Genomic DNA, 23,720 nt, shown 5'->3' on the forward strand with positions numbered 1-23,720 from the left:
CACAGAAAGCTGCCAATCATTGGTTGGGTGGTGTTGTATAGAGCTCAGTATTCAGAGCACTGCTAGATCTGCAGAGAAAACAGTAATTGTATCAAAATGACAGCATGCAGATCAGCAAGTGACACATCGCTGGAATCGTGGTCTCAGCCCCTACATTATGCTGCTCTCAGATTACATAGCAAAAACCTTGGGGACAGATTCCCTTTAACATACATTGTATTGTGTTTAGTATCTGCATAGTAAGATGTATATAGAAAGTGGCTCTCAAAGTAAGAAGGGTCGTGCATTGGTCTATATGATATCTCCATTGTGCTGACATTAGGTAACTGATTGCTTTGCTATTAATCTGTTATATTATATTAGAACCTATTGGTTTTTGGACATAAACAAGTATACCTGTTAATGTATAGATGTTCTTGAATGGTTAAAAAGTAATTTCTTTTTCATTTGTAGGTATTTCCAAGCCAGGACCCATTGGATCGTTCAGACTTCAATGCTGTAGAATATATTAACACTCTGTTTCCAACTGAACAGGTAAGTCTGATTAGCCATTGTAAAGATAATGAAGTATGGCAGTGCAAGTACTGGGCGCCAGTTGCATTAGAGCAGATGTGCTGTGTTTAAGGGGCGGTCCAGTACCTAATATGTTTTTTTTAAATATTTATCTTTACACCCTAACCACTTTTGTAATTAGCGGTATTATAAAATGCCCTACAATTCTCCATATCCTGCTTATACCAAAATGTGTAGTTTGTTTTTTTTACTGTACTTCCCGAGAAGTCTTAAGCAGGACGTCACAGGAGGCTGGGCCTGCACTTTTCTGCAGAGTCTATTATTGCCCCTCCTGGAACAGGACTTCATCAGGGGAGGACCGTTTCTTACATCATCACCCTCTAAAGATGTCCTGGATCCTGGGTGATAGACACTGTGGGAGAGGTGAGTACAGCGCCGGCACTCTGCTTCTATCGCCTCCCACGCGTCTTCTAACTAAAGCAAATCATCATCGAGGGGCAGAGATAGAAGCAGTGAGAGACACCAGTGCCACCCCACAGCTTATTATCAAGACTACAAGTCCATCAGTGATGGCTACATTAACTCTTGAGAGGATAATTACTACATCAGCAGGAGAGTCCTCAATACATGTAAATAAAACCTAACTTATAATGGAAATATATATGATTTCCCAGAAGGTACTTTTTTATTTAAGTATATACACAGAAATCGACAGTCAATAAAACATAGTCATACAATAGTAAAGTGCTCAGTGCAACCAGTGCAAATAAAAAGATCTTATCTCACCAAGTTCTTGAAGCCAAATCACCTACAGATGCCATAGTACAGAGCCTGTTGGATACATAAGTGACCTACTATCCCCTGTTGTGCCCTGTATGGCTCCCGTCCTAACAAGGGCAGTACCCAGCACTCTGCACTCTTCATGCTATGGTCTCATTGCCACTGCAACCCCTTTGATTTGGATCTTCCTGTCTTTGCAAGTACACTCCCCCCATGAGGCCTTGCTATTGTCGTAGAACCGCATTGGAAGGGATTTCTTTTGGGAGGACCTTTTACCCAACTCTAGGTGACACACTTGGTTACTGCCCTTGTTAGGGTGGGAGCCATACAGGGCACGACAGGGGATAGTAGGTCACTTATCTATCTAGCGGGCTCTATTCTCCGGCATCTGTCAGTTATCTGGCTTCAAGAACTTGGTAAGATAAAACCTTTTTATTTGCACTGAGCACTCTATTGTATCACTGTTTTATTGACTGCTAATTTCTGTGTGTATACTTACATAGGGTATCCTGAGAGGTGCCTTTTTATTTATTTCCATTAGAAGTTAGGCTTTATTTACATGAATTGATCACCCCACAGCTTCTAGCACCGCTCTCAAACGAATCGCCATCAGGGGGTGGCACTGATGTCACTTACACAGCTTCTATTACCTACCCTGGATGGTGATTCGATTGATGGTGGTGCAGGATCAGTAACCTCTATCTCTGCCCGTTGATGAGATCTTTTTTCACAGAAGATGCGGTGGCGATAGAAGCAGAGTACCAGTGCTGCACTCACCTCTCCCACAGCTTCTATCAGCATGGATCCAGGACATCGTCAAAGGACAGCGATGCAATAAACTGTAGTAAGTAATTGTAGCGCTACCCTCTGTTGACTTCCTGTTCCAGGAGGGGCGATAAACTCTACAAGAAAGCAAATGCAGCCCCAGCCTCCTGTGATGTCCTGTTTGAGCCTCTTCTCAAACAAAACATCTCAGGAAGTGAAGTAAAAAAAAAACACATTTAAGGATTAGCTACATAGGGAGAAGTGTACGGTATTTTCTAACAAAGTTAATTACAGAAGTGGTTAGGGTGTAAAGATCAATATTTAGAAAGGACATTTTAGGTACTGGACCACCCCCTTTTTTTTTTTTTTTAAATCAAGACTTTTTATTCAATAGAATATAAAAGACAACAGTGGGAAAACAGGATCGTTATAAATCAAATACACTTGAGTAAGGAATAGTCACATTTGTTGTTCTTGAGTATAAATGAAACTCAATAACTTTATCCCCAATACCCTCTTGCCCCCCCAAACTGACCCTCTCTTTTCGGTGTTCATATTGTAGCAAAAAAACAGGGAAATTCTAGTACAATAATGAAATATAATATTTTAAGGGAAAACCAAGCTGAAGAAAATATAAAAATATAAAAAACTATCAGATGACTAATAAATTGGAAATCACATCTGGGCCACCATTTTAATGTTGTATGTAGTATGTTGGTGGTGACAGGGGGCTTGTGTGTACCACATTCATTACATTGTGAATTTAAAGGGGATTTCTGGGCACAAGCCCCCCTCCCCCCAACAATCTGGCTGTCCTTGTAATGAGTCCCTAGAATCCCATTGCCTACACTTTTCCTTTATCTTAAGCCTCTTGCAGCCGTTTTTGGGTTATATTATAGTTTTCATTCTGAGCTCTCAAATCCATTTTTCCAGGCTATAGATGTCATTCTTTTTCTTTTTATCTGTTAATGTAGGGATCCTTGTTATTGAAGTATGTACATGGTTATCTTCCCAATCTGCTGACTCGGACACATACCTCATCCAGATGTCCAGGAGTCACATACGTGTTTTATCTGTGTGGCATCCATGTGCTGTCTGTGATTAACATTGCAATGGATAGGAGAAGCTTTGCAAATGTTTTTTTTTTTACATCAGTGAAAAATCACTGATGAAACACTGATGATTAAAACTGACACAGTCTACCCCTCAGTGCAATTACTTGCCTAAAACTGTGCCCATGCACTCCTCCAGGCCACTTTTAAACCTCCATTACTTTCACCTATCCCCCACAATTTAAGCTAGTCCACCTACTGTAATATTTCTTTGTGCCCCTGCACCTCTTGTCCTTCTCTCTATTGTCCTATCCAGTTAATCTCACTATTCTATAAATGGATTTACATTCCCCGATTTTTGCAGCGTTGAGTGACCGCTGATCAGTTACCTATCCACATTGATTTAATATCCCATTTACACAAGTGCAGACTGCACTTAATGCTGCGTACTCATCCTTCTGTAATAGATCCCTCCGTGCGCATTGGCTGCCATAGTTCTCGGCAGCGTGAGTCTTGTTGCTTCCTAGAATGATGATCTTTTGTGAAAACCTACAGATCACATCCCCCGATGAGCGAGTGTTTGCTCCTTCATAGGGTGACCGGCTGCCTGTTCAGACTGCTAGATTATCGTCAAACCAACGTTCCTCAATGCACTTTTCCTGCTCCTTTCGCACATCTCTTAGCTCTGTTACCCTTTATTATCACATCTTCTATACAAATAAATTCACTAAACCAAGCTTGGAAAAATGTGCAATTTGGGTCATGTTTAGGTATACGCAAACAGATGCAGAAATGATTTGTAATGTCTGACAATACCTGGTTGGTTGTGACTTGTAGGATTGCTGATTCCAATAGGTGGCGCTATAGAGTTCAAGTCCTCTTTTTCTCTGAAGAGGCAAGTTGCATATGACAATACCTGACTCTTGTCAGATTCTCTGATCTCATACACTGCCTGTTGTCACCACCAGGCTCTTACTTCTCCTGTTTAGCTCAGTAGGAGCTGCTGTATACAGATATAAGCAATGTTTGGCCCTTTTCTTACCATCTAAGGTTGTTCTATAAAGAACAAGACTAAAGGGGTTGTCCCATAAACATGGGATGAAAAATGTCTATTTGCTGGGGTACAGTTGCGAAGACTGATCCTGATATCAGAGGCCACAAAGTCTCCTGTGTGAATGTAGCGTTAGTGAGCATGTGCGGCCACTGCTCTATTCACGATCTATAATAGATAGTTATTGTATAGTTGGAGGAGCAGTGGTTGCACATGCTCACTAACGCTTCATTCACATATGGGACGATTTCTTGTGATCGGAGTGGATCCCAGTGGTCATATCCTTTGGGTAGGTGATAAGAGTGGTTTATGGTGATGTACCTAAAAACTCTGGTTCGCTTGGGGACCCATGGAAAAGGTTTCTGTTAGTAGCAACGCCTGCGTGTGTGATGGAGAATAATCATAGCATCACGTTTCCTTTTATTTATATACAGATGTTAAAAGTGTATTTTTCTTTTCTTCTGTACATTGTGATATATAATGCCATATGTTTACCTGGATTCCTATTGGAAACACAAATAACACTGTAATACAACAAAGCGTTGTGCCAAATGACATATCGAGTCAACTCAAAACATGCTTGCTAATTTTACTGATCATTTTACAATTCTTATTATAGGTGGGATAATAAATTGTAATGTCTCCTATAGTCTTTAAGACCAGATTGACACAAGAGTAACATGGTTGCATCATCTACATCCACTAGAGGTCACTGTTCTCATTTGTGTGCTCCTTGGTTATATCTCCTGAGTACACCAGTCAGTCCCAGCTCACCATTATAATAATCTCCCATTGCGATTGTTTGCTTTTTTATGTTAAGAGACTGAAATTATAGAAAGGAGAAAAAATCTAGAATAATCTTCAAGAACCTGATATATTTGTGTTTCTTTTTAAACCACAAAGAGTTTAAATGTTTCTTTAAGAAGTTTTGTATGCAACGCAAGAGTGGTAGCTATTTTTTTCCCTTCCCCGTTTAAAGGATGCAACAGGCACTTTATCATAAGGGTCAGTAAAGTTGATGCTGGGAAGTACATCCTAAGGCTGTGTGCACACGTTGCAGATTTGGTGCAGATTTGCCATGCAGATATGCTAGCAAAACCTGATGCCAGCAAAGTGAATGAGAAACCTGAAGTGTCATTCACACATTGAGTATTTTTAACTTGAAGATTTGGTGCAGAAAATATTCTGCTGCATGTCAACTCTCTGTGCGTTTTTGGCTGATTTTTTTCATACATTGAATGCACTGAAAAAACTCGGCAAAAACGCAACGTTTTTGAGGCTGCATGTTTCTCAACGTATGCGCATACCCTAATAAGGATGTTAAAACGTTCCATGGTCTGGTCTTAATTTTTTGTTTTTGAGGGATGTCTTGTATGAACGTCCTCAAGTGTGTCCTTCTCGGTACCTCCATCAAACTCAAGTATATGGCCAGTTTTAAAGGGAACCTGTCCCCAGAGAAAACGCTATTAGGGTATGTCTGCACGTTCAGGATTTGAAGCAGAAATTTCTGCAGCGTTTCTGCATTCCTTGGCAGGAAAAACGTTGTGGAAAAAACGTGCGTTTTTTGATGCATTTTTATAAGCTTTTTTGTACATCAATGAATGCTTTTTGGAGCTAAATTAAGTTATTTGGTGGGACATTGCTTTAACCCTTGGATTACCATCAGAACTGGGGTGAGTATATTGGTTAATTTAAATGATTAAAGAATGTGTCTGTTGTATTTCAAATAAAGTGTTTACTCTGTGTGTTTATTTAACTCTTTACTTTAATTATGTTTGGTGATGAAAGGGTCTGATTGACAACTTGTCATCACCAAACAAAAGAGATAGGTGTCAGCTAATCCTATTCACCCAATCTTCATTAGTATTCCCATTCATGTAATTTTTGGGGCAGCTGTGAGCTGCTATTTTTAGCCTAGGAAGGTGCCATTAGGCAAACATGGTCCCTGGCTATTATTAACCCCTTAAGGACCATGGAATTTTCCGTTTTTGCATTTTCATTTTTTGCTCCCCATGTTCCCAGAGCTATAGAGTTTTTATTTTTTGGTCAATATGGCCGTATGAGGGCTTATTTTTTGCGGGACGAGTTGTACTTTTAAACACCATTACTAGTTTTACCATATCGTGTATGGTGAAATTGCAAAAAAAGTGCAATACCACAGATGTTGTTTTTTTTTTTTTTTTTTTTTTTTTTTTTTTTTTTTTAACCACGTTCACTGAATGCTAAACCTGACCTGCCATTATTATTCTCCAGGTCATTACGAGTTTTGGTACACCAAACATGTCAAGGTTCTTTTTTGTTTAAGTGGTGAAAAAAAATTCCAAAGTTTGTTAAAAAAAAAAAAAAATGGCGCCATTTTTCTGGGGCTGGGTGAGGGCTTATTTTTTGCGCGCCGAGCTGAAGTTTTTAGTGATACTATTTTGGGGTACATCCGATGTTTTGATCGCCCGTTATTGCATTTTATTGCAATGTTGCGGCGACCAAAAAAACGTAATTCTGGCGTTTAGAATTTTTTTCTTGTTACGTCGTTTACCAATCGGATTAATTCTTTTTTTTATATTGATAGATCGGGCCATTCTGAACGCGGCGATACCAAATATGTGTATGTGTTTTTTTTTTTTTAATTATTTTATTTTGAATGGGGCAAAAGGGGGGTGATTTAGGCTGAGTTCACACGATGCGCATTTCATGCGTTTCCGCGGCGTTTACGCAACTGCAAAAAAAAACGCAGAAACGCATGAAAAACGCATGGTAGAAGGGAAGCAATGTTCCACAATTTAAATCCGCATGTGCTATGCCCATGATGCGGATATTTCCGCAGCGTAAACGCTGCGCTCAAAAATCCGCAGCATGTCATTTAATTTTGCGGAAGCGCTGCTTTTTCACCGCCATTGACTTGCATTAGAATGCGCCAATTCCGCAAGACTGCATCTGTACTTGCGTAATTGGTGCGTTCTAATGTGCGGATGGTACCCGAGTGTGGAGGAGAGGAGAGTCTCATCCACACCCAGGTACCATTAAAAAAGCTGTAAAAACAAGAATAAAATAAAAAATATATATATACTTACCATCTGTCGGCCCGCGCAGCGCTCCTGCTTGCTTCCCGACACTTGCAGTGAGTTGTAGGACCTGCGGTGACGTCAGAGTCATGTGACGGGTCACGTGACGCTGACGTCGGCAGGTCTTTCAATTCAAAGTTGCCGGGAGAACGGAGTGAGCAGGACAGCGCGGGCCATCGGAGGTAAGTATATACACTCTCTCGGGTCACACTATATAAATCCATGCTGTTTGCATGGATTTATATAGTGTGACCTAGTTGTCAAGCACTTTCCAAGTGATGCTAAAATCGCCTGGAAAGCGCTTGTCAATCTGCATGCGGAAACGCATGTGAATCTGCATGTGGATCCGCATGTATTCTGCAGGAAAAACGCATGCACAATCTGCATGCGTTTTTTCTGCCAGGGAGATGCAGAAATGATGCAGAAATTTTCTGCTTCATTTCTGCATCGTGTGCACATAGCCTTAAACTTTTATATTCTTTTAAAATATTTTTAAAAACATTTTTTTTCACTATTTGCTTGCTTCTATAGTCTCCATAGGAGACTAGAAGCAGCATTTGTCTGATCGCCTCTGCTACATAGAGATGATCAGCAGATCACCTCTATGCAGCAGAAATGCTGCAGACCCAGGGTTGTCATGCCAACCCATCGGTGACCCGCGATCATGTCACTGGGTCGCCGATGGGCAGGGTAAGTGCCGCTCATCCGGTTTGCGCAAGTTAAATGCCGCTGTCAGAGATTGACAGCGGCATTTAACATGTTAACAGCCGAGGATGGATCGCGATTCCACCCGCGGCTGTTGTGGGCACTTGTCAGCTGTAATAATCAGCTGGTGTGCCCGGTTCACTGCGGGCTCAGCGCCGCACTGAACCGGGGGTTACAGCCTTGTGCATACAATTACGGCACAGGCTGTAAAGGGGTTAACAGCTCACAGCTGTTTCGTTAGTCGCTATATCCCCACGAACAGCAACAAGCGGCGCTTTGGACGCAGTGTATTTTTGCTGCGTCCGAAACGCGGTGTTCTAATGCCGCACTTTTGTTGTCGGTACATGTGAATCCACTGCATATAATGACAATTCAATCTGTCAAAATCTGCAGCGGAGACTAGCATGTCCGCTACAGAAATTGGCATGATGCGGGTGAGTTTGGGTACGTGGCCACGATCAGGAGCGGGTTTGACGCTGAGTGTTTATACAGCGTCAAACCTGCAGCGTCCAGATGTTACAGCATAGTGGATGGGACCTCTAGAAATCCCATGTCCACTATGAGTGCATCAGAGGTTGTGAATCACCCGTGGACATTGACGTGCGGTACGTCTTTCAGGACCGCAGCATGTAAAATTCTCTTGCGGAGTCGCTAGTCTCCACAACAGAAATTTTACCACTAGAAAGTATTGAATGCGATAAATCTGCATGGTTCAGTGAACACATGTGGATTTACCTGCATTCAATAAAATGCAACGTTTTGGACGCAGCAAGAATATGCGTCCAAAGCGCTGCTACATCCAGATCGTGAGCACAGAGCCGAAAATGTAAAAAAAAAATGGCGTGGGCTCCCGCGTCATTTTCATAACCAGCAGAGGGAGAGCCGACCCCTGGGGGCTGATACTAGTAGCCGGGGAAGGGGCCATTTGCCAAAAATGTTCCCTGGCTATTAATATCAGCCCACAACTGTTTGCTTAGCCTTTACTGGCTAGATTACAGGGGGACCACAGAAAAAAATTGACATAGAGTCCCCCTATAAAATCTAACCAGAAAAGGCTAAACAGACAGCTGCGGGCTGATATTAATAGCCAGGGAAGGGGCCATGAATACTAGCCCCCTCTGCGGCTAATAATATCTCCAGCTGATCTTCAGCTGAGAGCTCATGTGACCGCAGGTCCTGGCAGCTCAGCGATGTACACTGCCGGGAGCGAGCGCTCTCCCCGCAGTGTACCACCGGCCACCAGGAGGATGACATCGCTGGGGGCCATTTCGAGGAAACCGGGGGGCGCCGAACAGGTGAGAATAATGTTTTTTTTTTTTTTTTTTTACACCGCGCGCATGCTGGCTCTGCTGAGGAGACTACTACTTCCCTCAGCCGCGCCACTCTCGCTGTTATCAGCGGGAGCTGTGGTCGGATGAGGGGAGTAGTAGTCCTCCTCTGCCAAGTCGGGTACCACTCGCAGCGTTTCCTCAGCGTTTCACCGCCCATTGACTTTTTAATTGAAGCGCAGCAAATCCGTAGGTATAAATATTATACCTGCGGATTTGCTGCTGTTCAATTAAAGGGCGGGAAACGCTGCATACAATGGACATGCTGCTTTTTTTTCTGCAATGTCAATCCTGAGTGGAAATTTTCGCATCATGTGCATAGCACATCAGGATTGCCATTGCAATAGCTGGCAGACCGATTACCAAGCGTTTTTGATGCGTTTCCGCACCGAAAAACTGCTACGAAAACGCATCAAAAATGCTATGTGTGCACTTAACTTGCAGTTATGGGGTTAATCTGCAGATTAATAGTGTTATTAACCTGCCCGAAGCCCACACTTAGCCGAACGCTGCAGGGAGAAAATAAGCTTTATTTCCCCCGGCAGTGTTTGGGCTTCAGTCACTGCGCTGGCACAGGTTCAGTCACCGGTCTGAGTATACAGAGCGGCAGCTGTAACTGTGCCTCCGGCCTTGACTGACACTTTCGGTGCATTGGGGCTGGCTGTCAGTCAGTTCCGGGGGTGCGGTTACAGTGACTGAAACTGGAAACGGAGGGGGAGTAAAGTTAATTTTCTCCCTGCAGCGTTTTAGCTAAGTTCAGGCGTCGGGCATTTAACATATGCTATTAACCTGCAGATTAACCCCATATCTGCAGGTTACTAGCGTTTTTTTCTGGTGACAGGTTCCCTTAAAAGGGATTCTGTCAGTAGAATCAAGTCGTCTATATGGGCATGTAGGTCATAGGCATGATACCTTGATATCTGTGATCCGATGTCTTATTCTAGAGAAATCTACATTTTTCTTAAAATGTAAATGAGCTGTTAAGATCTATATGCCGGGCATATATCTGCATGAGAATCTGCCTCCAGAGCTTATTTTAAATGAAAGGAGGAGTTACTAGTGTGAGACATGTTGATCAGGAGAACAGACTGTCAGTTATTACATGCCTCACACTGATAACACACCCTTTCATTTAAAATAAGCTCTGGAGGCAGATTCTCAGGGAGATTTATGTACGGCCCATAGATCTTAACAGCTCACTTACGTATTAAGAAAAATGAGGTTTATTCTGGAATAAAACATTGGATCACAGATATCAAGGTATCATTTTTTCAGCTTCCTATGACCTGCTTTAACTATTTCACAGAATTGGAAATAGAAGAACCAATGTGCCTAATTTTTTTGTGTCCCCTGGCAGACGAGGATGCCATCCCATAACCATTATGATCTGCTCAAACATATATCTACTATATAATTGGCTTATCTTGTCTGTCTGTCCGTCCAGGAAATCCTGCATTGCTGATTGGTCCGGCCGCGGCCAATCAGCGACGCGGGATTTCAGAACAAGATGGCGGCCGTTAGTGGCTCATCTGCCGCACGGAGGTCAGAGGCGATGCTGCCGGGAGATGACCGGTGCTAGCCGGTCATCTGCCGGCTGCTCGCAGCAGAAGTACCCGCACAGGCAGCGCAGCTCCCCGGTCCTCACTAACACGGTTCGCTGATTGGTCGGCGCCAGCGGCCGCCACCAATCAGCAACGAGCGCAGTCCGGCCGCAAATTGTCGCCGGATTGGAAACACGCAGGCCGCCGTCGGGAGATCAGCGGTGACGCAGCCGGGAGATGACCGGTGCTAGCCGGTCATCTGCCGGCTGCTCGTAGCAGAAGTACCCCGACCGGCGGCCCTGCTCCCCGGTCCTCCCTTCACACTTGCCGTCGGGAGATCAGCGGCCCTAGCCGCTGATATCCCGACAGTAGCCGCATGGAGGTCTGCTGCGATGCAGCCGGGAGATGACCGGCGCCAGCCGGTCATCTCCCGGCTGCTCGCAGCGGAAGTACCCGCACAGACAGCGCCTCTCCCCGATCCTCACTAACACGGTTCGCTGATTGGTCGCGGCCACCGGCTCCGACCAATCAGCGATATTGGCGCAAAATTTTAACACCGCTCTGCTGATTGGTCGCGGCTGCCAGCCGCGACCGATCAGCGATTTTGGCGCCAAATTTAAACATGCTCTCCGGCCAATTAGCGCCGGATTTAAAATAAGTATGCCACCGTTGGGAGATAGCAGGGCTGACTCCGCCGATGTGGTCATGTGACTCACCAACTGCCCATGACGTACTGAACATGTTTTGTCAGTCACAGTGTGTGAGGTACTTCTGTCACGTTTAATGAATACTTTCTGTCAATCACAGTGCGACATAGTTCAGTCACGTTTACTAAACACGGTCAGTCAGAGTGTGATGTACTTCTGTCACGTTCAGTGAACACGTTCTGCCAATCACAGTGTGCTGAACAGATACTTCTTTACTGCACGTTATCACGATTTATGCTTCCTGTCTTCCAATGGGTAGTAAGCGAAAATACGCCACTGAGGATGACAGAAAAGCAGCAGAAGCAGCAAGGAAACGACAACTTCGAGAGCAACAGACACCACAACAAACTGCTGCCACACAAGCCCTGAATGCGGAATCTTACAGAAAACGTCGGCAACAGGAGACACCACAGCACACTGCCGCCAGACAAGCCCAGGATGCGGAATCTCACAGACAACGTCGGGAACAGGAGACACCGCAACACACTGCCGCTAGGCAGGAACACGATGCGGTATCCCATAGTCGGGTGAATGAATCTCCAGAATCCAGGGCAAGCAGACAACAACACGATCGCCAAATTTAGTACCCCGACCGGCAGCCTCGCTCCCCGGTCCTCCCTTCACACTTGCCGCGTGGTCAACGATGTTGTCACAAGCAGTTTTGACAACATGACATAATTACAAAATTCATTAGGGGCCCCGGGGGGATACATTGGGGGGTTAATTTAAAGTAGTGCACAACCCATTTAAACACCGCTTCGCTGATTAGTCGCGCCCGGTCGGCCGCATATATATTCTAGAATACCCGATGCGTTATAATCGGGCCACCATCTAGTAACGATATAATGACCATGAACAGCTTTTTATTGGTTTTATCACAAATTAGTTTATACATTTATGAAAGGGCTTACAGGCTGTAATTGCAAGACCATTTGCCACTTTTTGTGGGTCTAATTTTTGGTAATGTTTCTCTTTTTTTGCAGTCCTTATCAAACATTGATGATGTTGTGAACAAAATCCGTCTAAAAATAAGGTAAAAAAGATATTATTGCAGCAATATTTTTATTATAGTATATGCTTAATCTTCATAAACACATGAAAGAAGCCTAATGTGTTGAGTTCTACCTATGGCGCCAGTGTGCATTTATCTGTAATATTCTTAAAGGGGTTGTCCTGTGAACAAAGTATATTTTAATCAATAGATCTTGGAATAAGTTCTAGAATTGGATGTGAAAAAAAAAAAAAAAAATGTTCATGTGCTGAGATAATCTTATAAATGTGCCCCTGCTATGTACTGTGTAATGGCTGTGTCTGACCGTACAGGAACATGGTCTGATCATATCACATCTCCTGGGCAGAGGAGGAAGCAAAAGATATTACAGACATTACAGTATGGGATCACAGCTGCTGCTTTCTGTGAGGTAAAACATTTCACTGCCTGTTTAAAAACACGTTTTACCTCACAGAAAGAATCAGCTGCAATCCCGTGCTGTAACATCTATATACTTTTTTACTTCCTCCCCTGCCCAGGTGACGTGGTACGGTCAGACACAGCCATTACACAGTACACAGCAGGGGCACATTTATAAGATTATCTCAGCACAGGGACATTTTTTTTTTAACACATCCAATTGTGAAACTTCATTTTTATTCGCAGATCTTTCAACTAAAATGTACTTTGTTTGTGGGAAAACCCCTTTAATGTTTTCTGCCATTTATGAGGTTATCTACAAACAAAACAGACCTAAACTAACTCCCTCTATTGAAACAGAAGAATCACATTTTGATCCAAAATCCTGTTTATCGAAATATTGCCATTGCCCAGAGTAACCAGTTGAGTTCTCAGTCTCATTTTTCAGTATTTGAAAGAAACAATTTGTTTGCTCTTTGGCTTCTCGTCTAGTTTTACACCAGGTTTGATAAACCCAGTGTCTATAGCTTGAAACCGTGACGTTATTTTTGGTAAATATTTTCTACCATTCACTTAATTCAGGGATAGAGTTGTCCTAAAAAGCTATGTGTAAAATGTACAGGAGCCCTATGTGGTTTATAATAAAATCAGTTGTAACTGCTCATGTAAAGGGGCATACTGTTTAATCTAAAGACCTAATGATATAATATGTGTTGGCAGCGTTGTAAATATACTGCTGTGTATGAGGTTTATTTTACCATTTGGAGAAAATGATGTTTGACGCTGGCTTTCTCTATATATAGCGAGGTTACTCGGAGAAATGGGGTTGGGTACTGGAGCTGGGCAGAGTCAGTGTTCTGGCTCCAGCCATACCCATTCTGATTTGATTGACATCCCACTTTCAGCACAGCGACTGATGACTTCAATCGCACAGCGGGTTATCAATCAAGAGAGAATTAACATGCCAAGAGCCTGGACACCATGGCTCCTCATTCCTCCATCTCTATAACTCCTGGTAAGCTCTGTACACACGGCCTGTGCTCATTTTACATTCCTAGATAAAAGACTTTTTAACAAGTACTATATCATCATGCCATCTGTTTAATTCCGGTGACAGGTTCCCTTTTAAGCGAATCTATCAGCAGGATTTCAACACCCCCCGACAAACTATTTATTTATGCATGTAGCTATATGAAAGAGAAGTCCAGCAGTACTTATTCATGGCCAGTCCATTCCTCTGTTACTGAGAAATCAGTGTTTTAATTGATATGCAAATAAGGCTGAAGATCTGAAACTTCTGTCACTCCAGCTCTATTCCCTGCCCAGCTGACCTCCTCCTGCTTGACTGGTGACCCCTTTGCCTGAAGTTGCACAGCATAGAGGCCATCAGTGAAGCAGGAGGAGGCAGCGCTGTGTGGGGAATAGAGCTGGAATGACCCAGGCTTCAGAGCTACAGTTTAATTTATATATGAATTGTAAGGCTGATTTCTCAGTAATGGAGGAATGGACTGGCCATGTAATGGTTATTGCTGGACTTGTCTTTGAAAGAGCTATATGTGAATATAAATAATTTGGAGTGTAAAATTCTGCTGACCAATTCCCTTTAAAGAAAACAAACAGATGACTGGATTAAATTAGAAAAATGTCTGTGTCCTCTTTTAAAGGGAACCTGTAGGGTCGTTGAAGTCTCAGAAATCACCACCAGTACAATTTATTGGGTAGTTGTATTCACTTTCTAATGTCTCTGATAACTAAGAAAATAGATGTTATTAAGGAAATATAAGATTTAATGCTGTCCTTTGTATATGCTAATGTTCCTGACTAGACCGGGGGGGGGCGTTTCTTCACTAAGAGTAGTCTGGCTTTACATGCTGTAATCATGCCCCATTGGGAGGGATTGGCATTCTCCTCACTCGTTGCGTCTTCTGTGCATAAAGTGTCGCAAACCCATGTAGTGTCTATGCTTCCTAGGCATAGAGGAGGAGACCCCCAGCAAGCCAGGAAAATGTCAATCACACGTTACAGCCTGTAAAATGCTTATGTGTCAGGTATTGGACAGATTATTGGGAAACTGGATTTGTGTTCTAAATTATACTGGGGGGTTTCTGAGAATTCAGGGACCTGACAGGTTCCGTCAAAAGGAACAATCTGGGCAATAAATGATACTATGTTTTGCATAGTTAAGGGCACAAGGGGCATGATACAGACATTCTGTCATTAGTGGTTTTGAAGGCTTTGTTCCATTTGAGTGTTCTGAAACCTACTGTCTCAATTCGGTCTTACTTCATTTCAAAGAATAGATTTTATGTGATGTCACATAATGGCTTTCGGAAGAACGAGTAAGTAACACTGTAATGCAGTAGTATGACAAATATGTTTTTTGTGTTCCAGACGTCTGGATGACAGTATAAGAACTGTAGTACGAGGTCAAACAAACGTTGGCCAGGATGGGAGACAGGTATGCATTCATTCTAAATGTTCCTATTCTTTCTGTTTTGAAGAATGCTTCTGTATTTGCCAACAGTCTTTAGTAAGTGACTCTGGAAACATTCGTAAGACATTGTTTTTACTGTGCAGTTATCAGGATCTCGCTTGTTCCACAGTGACCCTGTGCCCTGGAGTAGTGACCCTGTGCCCTGGAGTAGTGACCCTGTGCCCTGGAGTAGTGACCCTGTGCCCTGGAGTAGTGACCCTGTGCCCTGGAGTAGTGACCCTGTGCCCTGGAGTAGTGACCCTGTGCCCTGGAGTAGTGACCCTGTGCCCTGGAGTAGTGACCCTGTGGGCACTTGGAAGACTTTCTCTTCAGTTCTTTTGATACTTTCGGTACTAATCTCTTTTTTTTTTATCTCAGGTCTTCCAGGTAGATTCTTCTTTGAGGAATTATGATGGCTAGTATAATACTTTATCAGGGCTACGTTCCCACTGTGCCAGGAAAGCACGCAGCAATTATGTCACATCTATCTATAGGCCCCAATTCACCTCATAGAGGTCACAACTGTTTTCTTTATGTATGTTTTTTTTCTGCTGGATCTAATAGCATCTGTCAGAGGTATTCTTTGTGAAGATCCACGGTCTTATATTTATTTTGTTCATTGTGTGTCTCTCAATGGGAATCTGTCACCAGGTTTTCGCTATCTAATCGGAGAGCAGCATAATGTAGGTGCAGAGACCTCAATTCTAACGGTATGTCACGACTGGTCTGCTTATTGTAGTTTTTATAAAATTATTGTTTTATCAGCAGTAAATTATCATTAGAAGACTGGTAATCCTGCTGCCAAGTAGTCCAACCACACACGCTCCAATCATTGGTGTGGATGAGGTTATACAGAGCTTTGCGTGCAGAGAACTGGTAGATGTGCAGCGGAGAACACAGATTTCAAGTAAAGTGATGCATCGCTGGAATCAGGGTCTCTGCCTTTACATGATGTTGCTCTCAGATTGGGTAGTAGAAACCTTGTGATAAATTCCCTTTAAAATATAGTACGTGTATGGATCTCCCCTCCTGTAGGTCTAGGGGTATTGCCATTGTCTGCCATAGGCACCCAAGCTTGTCCCCGTAATGCTTTGGCAAAGGAAGGTGATTTTTCTCTGACCCTGGCAAGGCCTTCACTTTTCAGTGTGTGCTCGTAATGGGCCTCATGCCTGTGCCCAGCTTGTGGAGGAGATATGGGGTAGTAGGCCCTATGCCCGCTGACATGTATGGGAGAGCACAAGGGAAGTACACGCTGATGTAGGGTGAAGAGGAGGGAACTTCACTCTCAGGTGAATGCCGGTCAGGCAAGGCGCCATAGCTGGGGAGCGCATTACTAGGGGGTGTGTTATAAACGGCCTTGTAGTAACCAGGGAGCGCGCCGGACCGGAAACGCGGGATTTGTAGCATTAGCCGTGCATGCGCTGTCTACTGGCAGGCTAGCTCTAGTAGGCATTTAGTATTATCTCGCAGGCCTAATATAATTACACTGCAGGCCGGATTTGGCCCTGGGCTTCAGTTTGACATCTACACATTAGAGCAATGAATGCTTCTTTTAATAAACCGCCCTGTGACTCCCCACTACTACTATGTGCTGATTTCCCTTAGAAGATTGGCACGCTATTTTGATTTTGTAATGATAGCCAGCTCTTTCAGCCATTCATGTAAGTTTATTTTGGCCATTTCCTGTTCTTGCAGTATGAACTAAAAATGTTTAGACCAAAATAAAACCTGAAGGCTGGTCACCTCCTTTCATGTGTGGAAATGGCTTAGGCTGGGTGTGAAAATTCCTATGAAGGGAGGAGCAGATTTCCTTGAAAGCTTTGGCACTTCAATTCAATTCAGTTGTTTTTTTCTTTTTGATTGCTGGTCGTATTATATGCCATAGTTAAAAATTAAATAAACATATTAATATATACCTATATTGTTTGCATAATTTCTGCGTTTCATCAGTGAGCCATCATTTATAATAACTGGTGATGTCTTGAAATTTAGTTCCTTGGTTACTATTAGCAGTCTTACTTAAGGATTCCTACTTCACCATCACAGCCGTTATCCTTATTTTACCTCTACTGGTAAATCTAGTGGTCATTCAATGGATAGTCTTCTGCTGAGATATAGCATTTCCCAAGCACTAGCCCCGAAGAGGGCAGCAAAGATATACAGAATAATTCTTTTATTTTTCTATTTTATTATTTAAATATATTTAATACCCATATTTTACTCTTATTTTAAGGAACATAAATAAATCTCTTCAAATTTAATGGGAATAAGTTTTTAGTGTAAGAAGTCTCAAAAGAATACAGTCCGAAAATAGTATATTGTTTGAACCAATTTTCCAAAATATTGGCAATATAAAATATATTTATTTCTTTTGATATCATTTTCCATGTCACTATTCATACTATGGGACCACTGCGCCTCACAATAGATGGATATACACTGTTCTGTACCCATCACTTCTCAAAAGTCATGCCATTATCGCTGGCAGGATTATGATGGGTAACACATTGATTGCACAGATGGAATAGAGAACATAGGATAATGGTATAGACAATAATGGTCACAGCTCACCTCCTCCACTCTCCTGTATAATGATCTCTGCACAGATTTCTTTCAAAGGTATTTCCATCTCTTATGTCCATGTAGCTTGGTGTAAAAAAATCTCTGAATAATAATCATGTACAGAAAATAGAATACAAATAAATAAAACAATTAGAATTTATATCATTTAAAGGGGTTATCCTGGACTATTTTTTTAGGGGCATGGGAACTTCCAGGCAGGTGGTTGCTAACTAATTGCCTGTTGTGCCTGGCTCAGATCTCTGCCAGCTCAGAACAGCGATGGACCGCTCCTCCTGGCGATCCTGATGCTTCCAGTGACGTCACATCGACAAAACAGTCGTTACTCTCCCACTCTGCTCTGTTGTCGGGATGTGACTGCCGATGTCATGCTGATTGACAGCCGGCTGCAATAATGACAGTATTCATGTGCCGTAGACAGCAGTCCGGAAGAGGAAGAGGAAGAGCAAGGAGCAAGAGCAACTGTCAGTTCTGAGTCCAGTAGGAAAAAAATAAAATCTCCCCGGATAACCTCTTTAAGGTCATAAAATTGTATTCAAGTCCTCCTGGCTTTGGGTTTTGCTTACCTGGTAATATTTTAGGCTGGAGAAAGTTAGAAAAAAATTGCACAATTTTTTGGTTGCTCAACTTATCTGGGACTTGTCCTCTTGTAGCCCTAACCTTGGCTTCACCACTTTAGAACCCAATGATTAGATTTGGCTGAACTTTATATACTTTGTCTTATACGCTGTAGAGTATCTGAAATTCACTTTCTGCCCCAAAATAGGTTTAGTCTTCGGCTCTATCCCTTTCTCGTTCTTTCTGCTGCAGTTTGGCCTGGCAGCTTTTTATAAACTCAGTCAATGCATGGAGAGCTGGTTTCTAGTAAAACCAAGACGTACAAACAACCAAAGCCCCAGTAAGAAAAGATTGTTAGAAAATCACTGCAATTATATGAACTGTAATAAGCTGCTACTGGCAAAAGGCTGTGGATTTTAGGTTTGAAACATCCAGGTAGAAAATTTGCAGTGTAAACTAGAATAAAGGTTGTAGTTGTAAAGGTACAGGGGCACATTTATCAATACTGTCTCTAATTCTTACACATTGCAAACATGCATGCTTAAAAGCCACTTTATCATAGATATTCATGCTATTTAATAAAGCTGGCGTATATTAAGACTCTCTCGGTTAAGTTTAAGCCACCTATTAGTTGACTGACCTTGTGCAGTTTTGCACCAAAATTGTGGCGCATTCCTGATGCATGTTGGGTCATACTCTTTTTCTTACTGAGCCATGCCCTTTAAACAAGATGGAGAATGTGTCTAAAATATAATAAATATGGTGTAAGCAATGAAAGACATTTTTTTTTGGAGGAATGAGGGTCTAAAATTGCACCAGAAGTCTGATGCATTCAACACAATAAATCTCCCCTTTAGATGCTTTATAGAAGACGTACGTTCATTTTTAGAATTTGTGAGAAAACCTAAATAACAGTAAGTAATCTTGTATATCTGCATAGCATTAACTGTAATTAAAGCCTAGACTGCATACTTGAGATCGCATTCCAGAGCTAATAATTTGGGCAGATGTGGTTTATTCTCTATAAAGTGGAGAGTAGTTTAGGGAGGGAATAAATGTTTTTGTGCTACATTTGTGTAGATCTTGAGATTATGGTATATTTTAGCTTTTATTTTGGATCTATTTATCACAGGCTAATGGAAATAACACAGTCCATTATCAGGCATGACCACCTAGAAAGTTATTTTTCCCTCCACCAAAAATACTAGTAAATATACGACCTTGAGTTTTCCTTGCCTTTTCTTTTCAGATGTTTCCTATGAATATATCTTTCTTGTAAAGCACATCTGGGTAATTATACTGTGATAAATTCCCTGATGTAGCATTGGTGATAATTCCTGTTAAAAAAAACATAGCGGAAATGTGCATAAGTGCATTGAGTCTGTTAAACAGTTATCACAAGGTTATCACTAGTTACGGAGACCCAGGAAGACCAAAAAGCAAAGGTTTGCTTTTTGGTCTTCCTGGGTCTCCATACCTGGTGACGTCACACACCTTCTCCAGCACGCCGATCATTTCCAGCTTGGTATCCAGGGATGCTACCGGCCGGTGCGCCCCTGGCTCTACGTACACAGCTCTTCTGCTCCCGCATGCATCTGGCTCTACCGACGCAGCTTCATCCACAGCCTGCTCTCATGCATCAGATCCTGACGGCACTAGGCTGGCATCCATCAAGTTCAGTGAGTAATTTGCTTCAACGCGCCGCATACCGACGGCACATGGCTAATAACATCTAAAGCTACCAGGTACAATCAGCACATTATTTCTTGAAACAGACTTTTTTGAACCAGCAATCGTTTGAAGTGCAATAGCTTTACTCATTGCGGGTGTACTTAGTGCATCTGTATACCCAAGGATATTACCATTAGGACTATTTTATATGGACTAAACACTAATATATCTTTTTATTGTATCTCTTTGTTACATAAATATATTTGCAATATCTACTTCTTGATGATCTAACCTTTTTCTTATGGGATTCAGTATCTGATTGTAGATGGGTCAGTAGGTCATTTCTATCTGGGATCGTTCTATCCTTATATGCTCAGTGAGTAAGTGCGACAGAATTTTATTTTAATATATCACGAACTTTCACACAGGACGCTTGTGTCTGTCTGCAGCTTCTTCACTCTCACCTACCTCTTTTACCTTTATAGCTAGGGCGCTAGTGTATATCTTTTCTTGCTTTTAGTGTAAAAAGACACAAAATAAGGCTGCATACAGATGTGCAAAAAAAAAAAAGGGAAATAACAGAAAATGCCTAAATGTTTCAATCTATAGATATTATTCTGTTTCCCTGAGGGTAGGAGAATGTTGGAACACACTCAGACTTGGCTGACCCCCCAGCATTTGAGCCCCTTTTAATTGTCCAGTTCATCTTTTTATATCCCCTGTACTGGGCTTAAGTTTCCAGGACTGGCTGTAAATTTGCTAGGTTATTTTCAAGTCTATAACAAGGCACTGAGTTAATAAGGAGCGGTAGTACAATTAATTTTCAATAGTTCATTTTCTTGTATCCCTTACCACTTACTAGAGAGGACAGAGGATGCCCAGATTAGATGGGCAGATGAACATATACTATCTTTTGAAGCTTGTACCAACCATGCTTAGATATCAAGAATGATATGCTCTTTACTCCAAGAGATAACCCCCCCCCCCCCTTGACTCAAGGCACAACCTGCAATTGAAGTTCCACGTTTTTATGGTCCTCAGTATAAAATATGGTTGCCGAATTTATAAACTTTTTTTCCACATTTAAACGAGCTCTGATTGGCTTACATCAGTGTTTCCCGCACTCCAGTCCTCCCGGCCCCCAACAGATCAGGTTTTCAGGATTTCCTCAGTATTGCACAGGTGATGGAATTACCATCAAGGCATCAGAAACAGTGCAATACTAAGGAAATCCTGAAAACATGATGGGCTACATGTAAGCCAATCGTCAGTCGTTTATTGGCCATGATCGGCCAGTGTAAATGCACGCTGATTGCTTGATGTTTTCGAGTCTCTCTTGTGACTTTGTTTTCCTTAAAGGGGTTTTCCCATGAACAAAATTAATTTGAATCAACATTTTAATCAATTGAATAATACGTTTCACAATTATATGTGTTTTAAAAAAATTGTTCCTGTGCTGAGGTAATGTTATAAATGTGCCCCTGTTATGTCCAGTGTAATGGCTGTGTCTGACCGTGCAGGAACATGGTCTGATCATACCACAGCTCCTGGGCAGGGGGGGAAGCAAAAGAGTATACAGACATTACAGCACGGGATCACAGCTGATTCTTACTTTGAGTTAAAACATTGTTTTCCCTCGCAAAAAATCAGCAGCTTTCCCATGCTGTCCTGTCTGTATACTCTTTTGCTTCCTTCCCTGCCCAGGAGATGTGGTATGATCAGACCATGTCCCTGTACGGTCAGACACAGCCATTACACAGCAGGGGCACATTTATAAGATTATCTCAGCACAGGAAATTTTCATTTAACCACATCCAATTGTGAAACTTATTATTCCAAGATCTATTAAGTAAATGTACTTTGTTCTTGGGAAAACCCCTTTTAAGTATTTTAGCACATGTCTACTGCTTACTATGTCAAATTCTGATAAAAGCTGAGCAAGCAGCGCTGAGATTTACTTAGGTTCCAAATATTAGGTTGGATGGGTTTAGCAGCTCTGTTTTGTTAGAATGGTCTCTGGACAATAGGCTCTTGGGGTGCCCAATGATTAACTGTAGACTCCTGGGGAACCTTGCAGAAAGAAATCAATTGTAGCGCCATCACAGGGGAAATGAAACATTACATGGTATTATGTGAAATAAGTGCAGTGTTCATGTAGTGGCAAGAAAGGCCTGGACGTCTAGAGAAAGACATTCTTTATAGCTGATGTGGTCTCATGTGCAGATAAAGGGACATTGTGTCTGTCCACCGATAATAAACTAATCGTATATATAAACTAGACAACCTCTTAGCTTTATTTATAACATTTATGTTCACATGTCCAGTAATCATCTGTTAGAATGGATTCAGCAGCAATCTGTTGACAAAAAAGTTGTGCAGACACAACTTTTTGTCCGGTTAAAAAAAAACATGATTTCTACTGGATCCATTTTTTTTTTCTACATCGAAGCCAATGGAAAACGGATCCGTTAATTAGCCATTAGTTTTTCTTTCATTCGAAACTGATCCATTAAGCAAAAAACAAATCTTTTTCAAAGGAAAAAAAAAAACCCAGAAGGCTATTTAATGGATCCGTTCTGCATAGACTTAAATGTAAAAAAAAAAAAAAAAACTGATACAGTTGAAAAAGTTGAAAGCTTTTTTGTCAATGGATTGCTGCTGGATACGTTCTAACTGAAGATTACTGGACATGTGAACGTAGCCCTAGAAAATCCAACATGCCTGAACATGGGAAAGATGTTATTTATCTCACTTTGAACTGATTCACAATGGTGTCAGGTTTAGTAATTTGCAATCTTTGGTTTACAAGGGTTTTTCAAAAAATGTTGTCTTTTTTTGCTGCTCATGGCACTTTTTTTTTCTTTTTTTTTTAAAAAGGAAGAATGTAACACTGCCTCCCTGAGCCCAGCGAATTTACTTTAATTTATCCCAGAAATTGGGGTAAATAACATTGCATTGCCAGCCTATAGATTCACAAATTTGGCACATTTAAATCCACAATATTAAACTCATTAGTATCCTTATGTATATCACATCACATAACTCCAAAATATCATCTACAACAAAACCGGGGTCTAAAAAGAACCCAAGAGACCAGAGTTTTATGGAAAAAATATATCCTCTTTATTGAGAAAAAAGTTTAAAAAAAATTACAGCAGCATGGTGCTACAAAATGAGAACACAGTCCTCCACCACTGTATCATGAGTAAGATAACTAATTGATATTATGCAGCAATACAACATGAACTTGCGAACCCTAAGTAAAGTGGCTAGTGCATTTGGCAATGGTGAATATGGTTCCACTATATAATACTCCTTGTGGAACTTCTTTGACCATAATTTCTGTATATTATTATTAGCTCCACAGATGCAACCATGAAACCTGATATAGATCCTATGTTGGTGATCATGGGCCTTGCATAATTAAAGTAAGAATATTGTACTTAATCAAGTTCCCAGTGGCGAGTATGCGTCCTCGCGCCCCTACGCGCGTTTCGCCCTCGCTTCTTCGGGTCTCTTGAGTTCT

General features: G+C 41.9%; 1 protein-coding gene across 1 annotated transcript in view; it reads left to right on the top strand.

Moving 5' to 3' along the window:
* VPS53 (VPS53 subunit of GARP complex) overlaps nt 1-23,720 on the top strand; it is a 267,635-nt gene that overhangs the window by 65,135 nt on the left and 178,780 nt on the right. The window contains exons 2-4 of the mRNA XM_073665297.1: nt 454-534; nt 12,485-12,534; nt 15,304-15,370. Of these exons, the coding sequence (XP_073521398.1) occupies nt 454-534; nt 12,485-12,534; nt 15,304-15,370 (198 nt within the window). The remainder of the gene's footprint in view (nt 1-453; nt 535-12,484; nt 12,535-15,303; nt 15,371-23,720) is intronic.

Source organism: Phyllobates terribilis, unplaced genomic scaffold (assembly GCF_046119375.1).
Source record: "Phyllobates terribilis strain yellow unplaced genomic scaffold, ASM4611937v1 Scaffold_2__4_contigs__length_985480577, whole genome shotgun sequence".
NCBI classification, from domain to species: Eukaryota; Metazoa; Chordata; class Amphibia; order Anura; family Dendrobatidae; genus Phyllobates; species Phyllobates terribilis.